This window comes from Prionailurus bengalensis, chromosome E4 (genome assembly GCF_016509475.1).
Source record: "Prionailurus bengalensis isolate Pbe53 chromosome E4, Fcat_Pben_1.1_paternal_pri, whole genome shotgun sequence".
In the NCBI taxonomy this organism is placed as follows: Eukaryota; Metazoa; Chordata; class Mammalia; order Carnivora; family Felidae; genus Prionailurus; species Prionailurus bengalensis.
This window is the reverse complement of record NC_057360.1, coordinates 23,264,424-23,277,275: the sequence shown is the minus strand read 5'-3', so window position 1 is coordinate 23,277,275 and position 12,852 is coordinate 23,264,424. Positions and strand designations below refer to the sequence as shown.

Genomic DNA, 12,852 nt, shown 5'->3' with positions numbered 1-12,852 from the left:
TGCTCCACCTCCTCCTTTTTTCTCCTTCCTGCTGTCTGGAACGAGAAAACCCCTGCCTGATGCTCCAGCAGCCCCCTCAGACTATGTCAATAAGGGCAATGACCTAGAGACAAAGGGAGAAAAAGCTAGAAAGGGTCCCTGACATTTATGGAACTGTCACACCAGCCCTGGACTTGCAATATCCAGAAATATTTTTAGCAAAATAATAAAGCTTTATGTATTTGAGCCTTTTGTTTTGTGCACCAAATGGGATTCTAAATAACTGTCAAATAAGTGAATCACCTTAGCCAAATAGGAAGGCATTATTGATACATCATCTTGGTAGAATAGCATGTAAAGAAGACATATTCATTCATAACCTCCAGTACTTTTCCCAAGTGGGGTTAATGCTTCCCATCTTTATTGTGCCTTTATTCTATTTCCAGTTGAATTAGTAACACACAGTGAGTCTTTCCCGATTAACATGGTTTTATGAAACCATTCCCCTCACTCTTTCCAAGATGTCAGTTTTATACAAAAAAGTCAAAAGCAACACTGACCCTTTGCATTTAAAAGCTTCAGCAAGCCCCTTAAAATTCACTCCTCTTAGCCTCTAGTTGTCTCCCATTTAACAATGTACAACAATTTTCCAGAGGCCATTAGTCTGCATTTTTTCTGAGTTGAGTTACAAAGATATCACAAATGATCTACTGTAGAATATTCTATTTTTAATACCCAGAGAGCCACACCATACAATAAAAAAAAAAGTCACTGAAATACCGCAAACTGAAGCCTTGGGCCAAACAGCGTTAGTCACACAGGCCTTGTGTTTTTTATTCCTTTTCATTCCTTCTGATATGATTTCACCAAAAAACCGATAAATGTATTGTCTATTCTGACTGATTTCATTGGAAAGTTCTACTGGAGTGATTCTGAAGAGTCATCAAGTTGGTATTCCCATTTCTAGTGGCAGCTCCAGAGCCAAGATGACATACAAGTAGATGTTGGAAGGAAATATAATAATATGTACAGTACACATAAAGCATTGTTTTAGCTTGAATTACTTAGTAATAGTTTGTTAGTCTAGGTTTATGGTCCATGTACTAATCCTATAATAGTGCTATTAAAAACCCTATGCTAAGCATTCTGCACCAAAATAATGATTGATAAAATAATTATAATTTTCTCCATAAATTCTAATGATATGATTATACCCATTTTAAGAACCAGGTCTCTCTTCAAGAAACCAAGTAATTACTGTGTGGTGTGATTTACACAAAGCCAGATGGAATTGTTCTCCACGGTTCATGAATCTCTATGAAACGTGCTATTTTGTCTACATATTATCCATCACTTTTTCTACATGGAAAAAGTGGAATAAATGAGAATCATAGTATGTTAGAGCTGGAAAGATCCTTCTAGATTTTTAAGTTCAAGGACCTAGAGTAGGAGAATCGGAAACCACAGAGGATCAGTAACAGCTAGGGAAAGCACTTGATAAGTGTCACAGAACTAGATAAAAATCCAGCCTCCAAATTTATCATTCAATACTCTTTCCATGGCAACAATCAGCTATTACTTACAGATTCGCTGATTAATGCAATGCTATTTTTAAATAGTACCTATGAGTGACTGCAACGTTTGTTTAAAGTACTTTGTCAGTTTAGGATATTTTACTGCATTATCATCCTAAAATTGTAAAAATAATATTCCCAGACAGGTCTGGACTTGTTTGCTTAATGGTGGTATTGTATGTTGCACAGACTGGACCCTACCTATTTATTTTTGCCACCCTGTGTATTGCTGTTAAAGCTGGCATATATTCCAAGGCCTTAAGATGCCTGACAAATGAATGGTACATTTTCCATGGGCTAGAAACACAGGGACTGACTTGTGTATTACTGAATGTGATTTAAAATAACAGAAGTGGTAAAATGTTTACTCAAATTAGAGAAATGACATCTTCCATTTGTCTACAGAGAATGTGTGGCTAGCCCAAAATTTGTCAGCCTCAGCAACTATTAATATTTTATGACAGGTAGGTCATTGTCAGGGGCTGTCTTGGGCATTGTAGCATGTTTAGCAGTGTCATTACCCTCTATCCAACCAACAATGTCTCTGGACACAGCCAAATGTCCCTGGAGGGTGAAATCCTCTTCCCCCATTGAGACCCACTGGTCTAGCTAAATAAAACAAGTTTAGGAGTTTTGTCTTGAGAAAGAACGCTCGGCAACTCACCAATAGGGTCTGGGAAAAACCGATCAGATAACAAATTATATTCATCTTCTGAAGTTAACACTCTGCCACCAGCTGGAAGAATTCGGCTTTTAGGAGCTGCTCCTCTCTGATAGGCCTGGGGAGAAAAAAAGCATAAATAAGTGATTTTTTTCTCCATTTGGATTTTTGAAAAATATCAGTAATATTAGACATAGACACAGGCACACACGACTCAGAGATAGCAACTCCTCCACTATGTCATTAAGAGCCATATATTTTAAAAATAGGGTTTGCATACCTGTTCCTTGCAAGGTATTACTTTAATACTTTCACGTGATGGTCACAACATGGTAAGTCAGAGTCTTTAATCCCAGGAGATTCACCCTAGCTATGTTTCTCAAGTGGGGAAAACATAATCTCAGTAACTTCTCGAAATTCTGCACCACACTTAACCATTTCAGACGCTGGCACCTGAATCATTCTTATTAACCACAAGAGTGAGGATGCATACAGACACTGCACAAAATGCTTAGGGACGGACGACTAGTGAGATACGGGACACGTAATTGCAATTATGGTTGCCATGGATTTTCACCAAAAACATAAAAATGTTGCCATGATAAGACACGCCACTATGTGAGACTGTTTTGCAGTGAAATGGTCTGGGATGGAAAGGTAACATCATGACATCAGAACAAAGTCTGGCCAGCAGACGAAAAGCTCTGTGGTTCGGGAAATGTCAAAGAGGTGCAGAGGATTGCTAAGCCCACAAGCAGTTTGTGGGCAGATCCACTCGCGAGGACAAAAAGATAAGCATGTGTATCTGAGGGGAGGGCTTAAGTCAGGGCAAAATTTTGAGATGAAGAGCCTAAACGCAAATCAGGAATGGAACCAGGAAACTGTAGTACTCCAAATCTAGAGGGTAGTCTTGGGGAAAAGGAAAATGGTGTCGATCAGGGCAACAAAATCACAATAACAATAACATATTCTGCATCAGTAGGATGGCGAGTGAAGAGACCCAACAAAGCAAATTCTTGCACATCTAAGAAGGTTTTCCAGTTTGTAAGAACCACTCATCAGCTGCTTAAGCGCCTCAGGGACCCAGAGCATAACAGAGAAGAATCTGAAATGGTGACTTTGAGAAAGTCTAAGGAGCATTTCAGTTAAGACTGGCCTCAAGACTGAATTGTGTTATTTGTTATAACGGCCCCAACCTGGGCTTTTATAAACATGATGTTATTTAATCCTCAAAAGAGTGCTATGAATTAGTTATTATCTCCATTTTATAAATGAGGAAAATGAAGCTCAAATAAGTTGCCAGTAGCCCAGTGGTAAGTTGGTGACAAATCCAGGAATCACACCTCAGTCTGTCCAGAAAGTGGACAGGAAGTAGGGCCTGATTATCAAATGAGAATGCTTCATTTTCTCCTGCTTAATTACCTGCCAAAAATGGACTCTCAATGAAATAATAGGCAATAGGCAATTTATAGGTACTTAATATATAACTGTTAGGTATAATTAAAAAAAAATTTTTTTTTACATTTTATTTATTTTTGATAGAGAGAGACAGAGCACAAGTGGGGGAGGGGCAGAGAGAGAGGGAGACACAGAATCCAAAGCAGGCTCCAGGCTCCGAGCTGTCAGCACAGAGTCCGACGTGGGGCTCGAACTCAGAAACCGCAAAATCATGACCTGAGCTGAAGTAGAACACCTAACCGACTGAGCCACCCTGGCGTCCCTCTTAGGTATAATTTTTTTAAAAATGCCCTTCTATAAATTAAAAAACAGGATATTATTAAAACCTTGAGGAATTATGGCAAACTGCATGGGCATTTTTTAAATTTCCAAGTTTTAAAAAAATATGTAGTTATTATCAAATTCAGTGACCATATCTTAACAAACTGAGCAAGTTTATTTAAAAACGATGAAAAAAAGGGGCATGTGGGTGGCTCAGTTGGTTAAGCGTCTGACTTCGGCTCGGGTCATGATCTCACAGCCCATGAGTTCAAGCCCCGCGTGGGGCTCTGTGCTGACGGCTCAGAGCCTAGAGCCTGCTTCAGATTCTGTGTCTCCCTCTCTCTCTGCCCCTCCCCTGCTCATACTCTGTCTCTCCCTGTCTCAAAAATAAAAACATTTAAAAAAATAACAAAAATAAAAACTATGAAAAATAATTTTTTAAATAAAAATAAAACTAAAAACGATGAGCAGGGACACCTGGGTGGCTCAGTCGGCTGAGTGTACAACTCTTGATTTTAGCTCAGGTCATGATCTCACAGTTTGTGGGATCGAGCCCTGCATTGGGCTATGCATAACAGCACAGAGATTGCTTGGGATTCTCTCTCTCCTTCTCTCTCTGCCCCTCTCCCACTCCTACTCTCAAAATAAATAAACATTTTTTAAAAATGACAAGCAAAGCAAAGAAAACAATACAGTCCATAAATCGCAAGTGGAAGGGGCAAGCTTGAAAAAATGAAAAGAGGAAGAAAAAATACCACCAAAATCTGATCCAAAATTAAAATTTCAGTTAGCACCAAATGTGGTGAAAACCCTAATAAATCCAAGAGCAAACTCTATTGTGTTTTCTCCCAATTAGTTAGCAGTAATCAAACCACCACAGCCCTACATTGGGCTCTGCCAGTGCCTGGCCATATGTTAAGTGCCTCAATGCATGCATTTGTTTGATGCTCACAACAACATTGTGATGAAGGGATCATGCTCACCATTTTACAGATGAGAAAAATGAGGCTCAAGGAGATGTGCAATTTATGCAAGGACACATATCTAGTAACCGGCAAAGGTGTGATTCAACGTGCACTATATTAACCAAGATGCTATAACTGCCTCTTCTCAAGCTTCCCTGAAAGAACATTGTAATGCGCCATCCAAAATATGAGATGATTTGTTATTATTATCATTATTGTATGTAGTGCATTGACAATGTGCTTCTGAGAGCAAATCAGGTGTTGAATAAAGTCCTCATATAGATAAGCAATAAGCAGAGAAGATATTAGCTTAATGAATGTTGAAAGAGTAAGACTACTTAAGAGAGCACTTGAGCATTGCCTGGTAGCCTGTGGAATAAGTTTGAACTGTATTTTATTTCTACTTTCCATCAGAAATGGAAAGGAAACACAATGACCTGTCAGTCTAAAGCCTCTTCCTAATGATTTAGCATCAGAAGTATTACTCAAAGTATCCATGGAGGTTGTGGCAAGTACTCTTGAACTGAGTCAAGAAAGCAGTTTTAAACCTGTTACTACCTTGAACTGTTTGAACAGGAACCATTCATTTCAAAAGGAGCTTGAGGATCGATGTAAACTAAAAATGCGTACAGTGCGAGATCTGGAAGGAACCAATGGGATCATTCAGCCTGACTCTCCGCTTTAATTGAGGCCCAACCTAAACTTCAGTTTTTCAAATTCACTGCCCAGGGTTCTTTCCTCTTAGGCCAAATTACCTCCTTCCATGGGGAAAAAAATGGGAACCAATAAGGACTGAAGTCCTCTCACGTGCTAGGCGCTTTACACATTATCTCATTTTCTCTGTAGTTTACAGACATATTATATTAGCTAATAATCTAATTATTTTATAGGAAAATAATATGATAAGCAGAAAAAAGTTAAATGAAATCCATTAAGTGTAAGCGGCATAAAGTATGGAAATGTCTGAATTCTTAGCAACCAGGCAAATTCAGTCATAGTCTTAGTAAGTTAACTCCTCAGACGCTTGTCACATAGGAGGCTTAACAGTAGGAAGATATGGAGACACTGAGCAGAGAGGGGGAGATATCAGGCAGTGACTGAAAAAGATCTTGAAGCTGAATGATCATAGTAAAGGCCCCTGCATTGGTCATTCAGTGTAACTTATCTTCAGGCTCAAGTCTACCTTGCCCACTAGACTGCAAGCATCTTTCTCAGCTGCTGTTATATGCTCAGAACCTTCTAGGACACTTGGCATATACCAGGCATTCAGTAAACATGTTAACTGAAGTGAGTATCTACATGAGTGAGTGCTTACTGACCGAATCAGTCTCAAAGGAGAGGGCATGTCAATCAACCCGGCCCATGTTTGAAAATGGTGCAAGAACCAGTGAAAACTAGGAAATATTTTACCTCTTTGTTCTCATAGCTCTCCACAGCAAAATCATTTTTAACCACAATGTACCGCTCCTTCCACTTCTTTATGTCTTCAGCAAACTGTGATAGCTCTGCTTCATACAGAACAGTTCCAGGCTCCAGTGGTGGCTTTAAATAAGGTGAATATAATTAATTATTACAACAAGAGATAACACAGCATGCTACCAACTAAGTCTGTGCATGGCAGTTCAAGGACTATTTTAGGAAACCATCTTGTGATAGTTGAGATCTTGTGAGATCCTGAGAAAATTGTTGCTTCCCCACCTCCCTCCACACTTCCCCTTCCTACTCCCTCTGACCAAATGCAAATATTTGTCTTATTGATATTTTTGTGACTTCCATTTCCCTCCATTAGGCTACAAGAAGAGAAGTAGATGGTAGAATCGGGATTATAGGAATAAGGTTGTGCTTTGTATATATGTGGCACTTAATGAATCTGTCATAAACTCCAGAAGAGAGGGAGTGAGGTAGTTAAGTGTGAGTTGTGGCTATCTACCCCAACACCTTGAACATGCCCCAAAACAGGAGATTTAAAAGGCTGCTCCCCTATTCATCACACTGTCAGGTGTAGTCTTGAGGGTCAGTGTTCAATGGGCTTCCCAGATCCAAAAGCCCTGGGGATCCTGGCTGTAAACACATCCCCATGCTCCTCAAGGAGACCTTGTTTGCCCTCTGGCTGAAGATCGAGCAGGCAAGCCAGCAAACCTCAGTTCTACCTTTGTACTTAAGTAAAAAGTTTGAGGATTTCTCCTTAACCCTGGTGACATACGTGCTGTAGGGGAGTCTCTGTTAGATTCTTAGTTAGGTCTCCCTTTGGGTTAACTGTGTAGGGAATAATTCACATCCTGTCTCATGGTATAATTCCTGTATTATCTCAGAATATAGGAATGGGCCTCCTGTCTTGCACATGTCACTGAATTTACATCTATTTTCCCTTTATTAAAAAAATCAAAGTGCCTCTAGAAACGTATCCCTCCACTTTCAAGCAAAATTTACATGAACCATATGGAGAAGATAGATATGCTAATCTTTGTAAGAATTGGCTAAGGGATGAACTAAATTGCCTTCTGAATTTATTCTGTCCTGACAGATAAAGAGGCAGTTTCCTATCTTGCCTCATTAACAGGTAAGAGAGAATCTCACTTTTCTCTTTAAATGAGATTGAACCGATATATAGGCTGAACTCTATAGTTTTATGTGCATTTTTTTTAACCTGGGCCGCTTAAATCAATTGATATGCTTGTTAAAATGTGGCCTTACTCTAGACTTACTATATCAGAATCTCTGGGGGTTATGGACCAAACTTTGCGTTTTTAACAAACTTCCTACATTGTGAGTAACAAACTCCCTAAAAATCACTGTTTTATGGGGATAACACTCAGTTATCCCTACACACTCATGTGGCTAAATCCATTGGTCAATTCACTCAACCTCTCAGCAGTATCTGACCTGTTTATCACTCCCTCTTTCTTGTAAGCCCTTCTTTATTGGCCTTCTGGCACATTCCTCTTTCCTGATTTTCTCCTCCTGCACAGACTATTTCTCGTCCGTCCACCTTGCTGGATCCTTTTCCTTTTCTAGGGCTTGGTTGTGGAATATCTTCTTTTCTCTATTGATACTCTCCCTTATTATGTCCCATGGCCTAATACCAGTTATAAGCTAACAGCTACCAAATATCTATTCTCTAGTTTCTACCTCTCCACTGAGCTGCAGACGAGAGAATTCAACTACCCATTCAATATTTTCATGGGTGTAAATCAAATAACCATCTCAAACTTACATGGTCAAAAGAGAACTCGTGATTCCCAAGTCCAGTTTGCCTTCACCCTTCTCTTGCCCTGCTATCAGGTCCTCCTTACCAGTCTCCAAGTTCCCTTCTTATCCCTCTCCATAGTCTATTCACTGCAGAGAGGCCAGAGAAGTCGCCTAAAATTGTAAGTCACTTTGTATTCAATACCCTCCAATAACTTCTCTTCACATTTAAAATAAAAACACTTGGGGTGCCTGGGTGGCACAGTCTGTTAAACATCTGACTCTTGATCTCGGCTCAGGTCATGATCTCACAGGTTCATGAGTTCAAGCCCTGCACTGGGCTGTGTGCTGAGGGCATGGAGCCTGCTTGGGATTCTGTCTCTCCTTCTCTCTGCTCCTCCCCCACTTGTGCACCCCACTTGTGCGCTCTCTCTCTCTCTCTCTCAAAGTAAATAAATAAACTTAAGAAAAAAAAAAGAAACCCTTATCACAGTCTACAGCTCCTACATGGTCTGGTCTTTCCCTTTCACTCTGTAATCATTTATCATCCCTTGTCTCTTGCTCACACTGCTCTCAGCACATAGCCTTCCTAATGTGCTTATGGCTCCTGCAGGGCCTTTGCACTTGTTGCTCCTTATCCCACAGATATTCACCCAGCCTACCTACTCTTATTTGCACTTGAGTGTCTGCTCAAATTTCACCTCCACAGGGGGCTTCTCTGACCATCTTCTCTAAAATAAGACTTCTGCTTTATTTTTCTTGGAAGCATTCATTAGCACCTGATATCCCCTGATATATGTTTATTTATTTGTTTACTGTCTCCTACTTTTGAATATAAACAGGAAAGCAGAGAATTTGTCTTGATCCCCAATTTTAGAGTAGGGCCTGGCACATAGTAGGTTATCAATACATATTTGTTGAGGTTGTAGGTAATTATTATGATGGAGCAAGGGAGAAAGAGTAAGTTAGGGGATTAGAAGAGAAGATCACGGTTGATCAATGACCAAAACAAAAATGCCCATAGTCCAAGGCACTGAAATTATGACTTTTTTTTATTGAACTCACTACAGCAAGTCCAATTTCCTGATATTAAAGCATCAATGTGGGAAAAACAATAAAACTGACCATGCTAGGTTTGTTTTCATATGGATTACACCATCAGCAAGGAATCACACATTCTAACTTCCAGGCAAATAACGTTTTTTGAGCATGAAATGATTTGAGAACAGATTTTTTTCTTAGGGACAGATTTTTTTGAACTGCCATTCAAATTACTGTTTATTTCTGAAACATGGTATGTTATAAAGCATTCTTCAGTGGGAGATATTTGTCAACTAAATGTCCATGGGTTACCTTGGTCTTCAAAAATTGTGATGTTAAATCTCTTTGCTGTTCCACTTCACTGCGAACATGATTGCAGAAGGCCACAGAGTACTGACGACTATAGAAGGGACTGAAGTTTTTGATGGTAGCCTCAGTTTTCCCTAGAAAAAATAAGAAAATTAGAATTTAGAAATGTGGCATCTCTTACAAACTAGACACATATCTACCCCACTAATACCACTGTTTTCCAGGGATTTGTTAGTTCACATTTCCTGAGAACTTTGCAACATGCCATACGTGCCTGTATCTCTCTCTCTCCTGACGTCATCTTGAGACTCTCTGCTGTCCCTAAGGACCATCCATCCAGTAACCAATACAATTTTTCTTCATCTTACATCAACAACCCATTGCCTTGGCTATAAACTCAGTCATCCTTCTAAATCCCTCTATGACTACCATTCTACCTCATCTGGTTCTCCACTCCAGCTTGTTTTTCATTCCCCTCTACCTCCAGTCATCCAACTCCTATGCAGTAATCCCAGGGGCCACCATTTCAACTCTGCACACACATCATTCCATTCTTCCTTTGATCCTTGAGGTTCCACCTCATCTCACTGACCCACGGCCCAGGATAAAATCGACCAACTGTTTCTTCTAGTTCTGCTCCTATGTTTCTGGTTTAAATTTTTTGTGTGACTCAAAGCCTTATATAATTACTATGAGGTAGAGGAAAACACTTTAAGAGTCTAGAGACCTGAGCTGTGGTCCCAATTCCAGGGAGACAGAAATCAGCTGGATGTCCTCAGTCAAGTCCCTCATTCTCTCCAGGCTCCAGTGTCCCTAACTATAAAGGAAAGTACTCACTAGTTCATGCTTTTCTTGAAATCTACATGACACTGAAGTACAACCCTGGAAGTACAGCTGCCTTACAATAGTGACCAACAACTGCATTATGATGACTTAGCACCAGAAGAAAATGATGCTTGGGATCAATCATGGGGGGAAGAGGGGTAGTTTGAGGACTCAAGATGGAGAAAGAGGAGGGTCAGGCTCTAGGAATATTCTTTAACTTTTCCAACCTGTTCTTATTAGCTTTAGAGAGTAGGTTAAGTTGCAAAGGAGGGAAAGGAGAAAAAGAAATAGGGGAGAAAAGGCAAAGGAATATTCCCAGACAGATTAGAAATCCTCACCTTTCAAGGACTTGCTACAAAGTAGAGAAATAAACACAGGTCTCACTGGCTGTGCTTACAAGCTGTTAGTCCTTGGAATAAGATATTATCTTGAGAAAAAAATTAATGTGATATAACAATTCCAAAATATTTTAAAATATTTTCATGTGAGCTTCACATAATTTTTGTTTTCAAATTTGATATAGTCACAGAGATATATTAAAATATACTGGCAAGATTTGTTTAAAGCTATTATGCATATAAAATTTCAAAAATAAGTGAAGAGTTCTAACCACATAGATTGAGATACTCAATATGAGAACCTTGAATTCATAGCTGCCAACTTCTATACGTATGGAATCATAGCCCCAGACACCCATAGTGTATGAATACTCTTTCTATAGAGAATCCTACTTTAGATCAGGCATTTAGATCTACTCTGTATGAGGAAAGGGGGAGTTCTTCCCTATCCCCTCAATAAAATGACCTTTTTTGGTCATACTTATGGGCTTTAATAACTATTACTTGAAAGGTGTGTTGAGACCCACTAATAATAGGTTCTGTAGAAATGCAAATAAAAGCTCCTATAATTTGAATCAGCATGCTTTTGCTTGCTCTGTGAGTCTATGGTATTACTATTAATCAGTATTTGTATAATACTTTAATATACTTAGGCTTTATAATTATCTAATTGGTTAATATTTTTTTAGCTTTTATATAGTGCATAAGAAATAAAATTCTATATCCTTGTCTATAATTTTCTTACATAGGAGTGGGATATCTTTAGGAATTCCCACAATGAGAATGAGCCTCACCTCACCGAAACATAGAAACAATTAACAAAATCTGCCCTTTGGGTCCAAGTGACCACTATTTTGTCTCGCAGAAGGGCAGCCTGCTAATTTATGACACTAATTTTTGCACTCTTGCAAGCACTTGGATTTAAATGAAAGAAGGTGGATGCCATTTTATGATGAGCTCTACAAAGCTTTGAAACTTGATTTCCTGCCACATCACAAAGCCTCAGTAAAGGATGCCCTGCCTCTACTGAGGTGTTATGATGCCACCACTCCCTCCCAATGTATGAGAAAAAATGCTTCTGTGATTTGAGTACCAACACATCTTCCACCAGGCAGCATTTATAAAAAAGGGACTACAGCTTTCTATGGTAATTAACCTAACGACTGGTTCAAAATGTGAATGAAACAGCTAACTATCATAAGTTCTAGGGGGAAAAGAACCTCAAGTGATTCTCAAAATGTATCTCGATTTTAGATTAAGCCTATCTAAACCCAAACAAAGGAACACCTAAGTAGGGATCTTGACATTTAAATAAAAGCCTGGTGTTGGGGCAAAACACCACCGTGGTTAGGAAAATGGACTCTGGAGTCAGACAAACATGGCTTTGGGTGCCATCTCAGCTACTCACCAGCAGTGGGGCCTTACACAAGTTAACTCCCCTCCTCGTATAAAATGAAGACAGTGGGGCGCCTGTGTGGCACAGTCGGTTAAGCGTCCGACTTCAGCCAGGTCACGATCTTGCGGTCCGTGAGTTCGAGCCCCGTGTCAGGCTCTGGGCTGATGGCTTAGAGCCTGGAGCCTGTTTCCGATTCTGTGTGTCTCTCTCTCTGCCCCTCCCCCGTTCATGCTCTTTCTCTCTCTGTCCCAAAAATAAATAAAAAACGTTGAAAAAAAATTCTTTTAAATGAAGACAGAGGAGCAATCTCATCGTGTTACTGAGAGGACACATGTACATGAGCAGGGGAGGGGCAGAGAGGGGGAGGAGACACAGAATCTGAAGCAGGCTCCAGGCTCTGAGCTGTCAGCACAGAGCCTGATTCAGGGCTTGAGCTCAGATCACGACCTGAGCCGAAGTCAGAGGCTTAACTGACTGAGCCACCCAAGTGCCCCTGGATCTTGTCACTTCTATTCCCACAATATTTGTTGATCCACCCTGTTGCCCCCACCCAAACCAGTACAGCTTCAACACCATAAAAGTCTCTTAATCTGCCCTCAGTATTAATCACAGCAGAAAAAAACAACAAAACAAAACAAAACAAAACAAAAAAACCAAAAAACCACCAAAAGCATACTAGCTCTCAGCTCCAAAAGAGGAACAAAAAAGTCAAAGCCAGAGTGGGAGTTGGGAATGCCAGTGCTGATACACAGAGCCTGGAGGATTATGGGAAGTAAGCCAAAGCTTGGTCAGTGTGGCCAAGACAGATTCTGGGGAGTGGCCAGAGTGAGTCCAGGGCTGACGGAGGAGAACATGAGAG

At 40.0% G+C, this 12,852-nt stretch overlaps 1 protein-coding gene across 1 annotated transcript in view; it reads right to left on the bottom strand.

The window, feature by feature from the left end:
- NIBAN1 (niban apoptosis regulator 1) overlaps positions 1-12,852 on the bottom strand; it is a 152,272-nt gene that overhangs the window by 78,204 nt on the left and 61,216 nt on the right. Inside the window, exons 2-4 of the mRNA XM_043568867.1 lie at positions 9,438-9,568; positions 6,309-6,440; positions 2,218-2,332 (exon numbers count right to left, since the gene is read on the bottom strand). Coding sequence (XP_043424802.1) covers positions 2,218-2,332; positions 6,309-6,440; positions 9,438-9,568 — 378 coding nt within the window. The remainder of the gene's footprint in view (positions 1-2,217; positions 2,333-6,308; positions 6,441-9,437; positions 9,569-12,852) is intronic.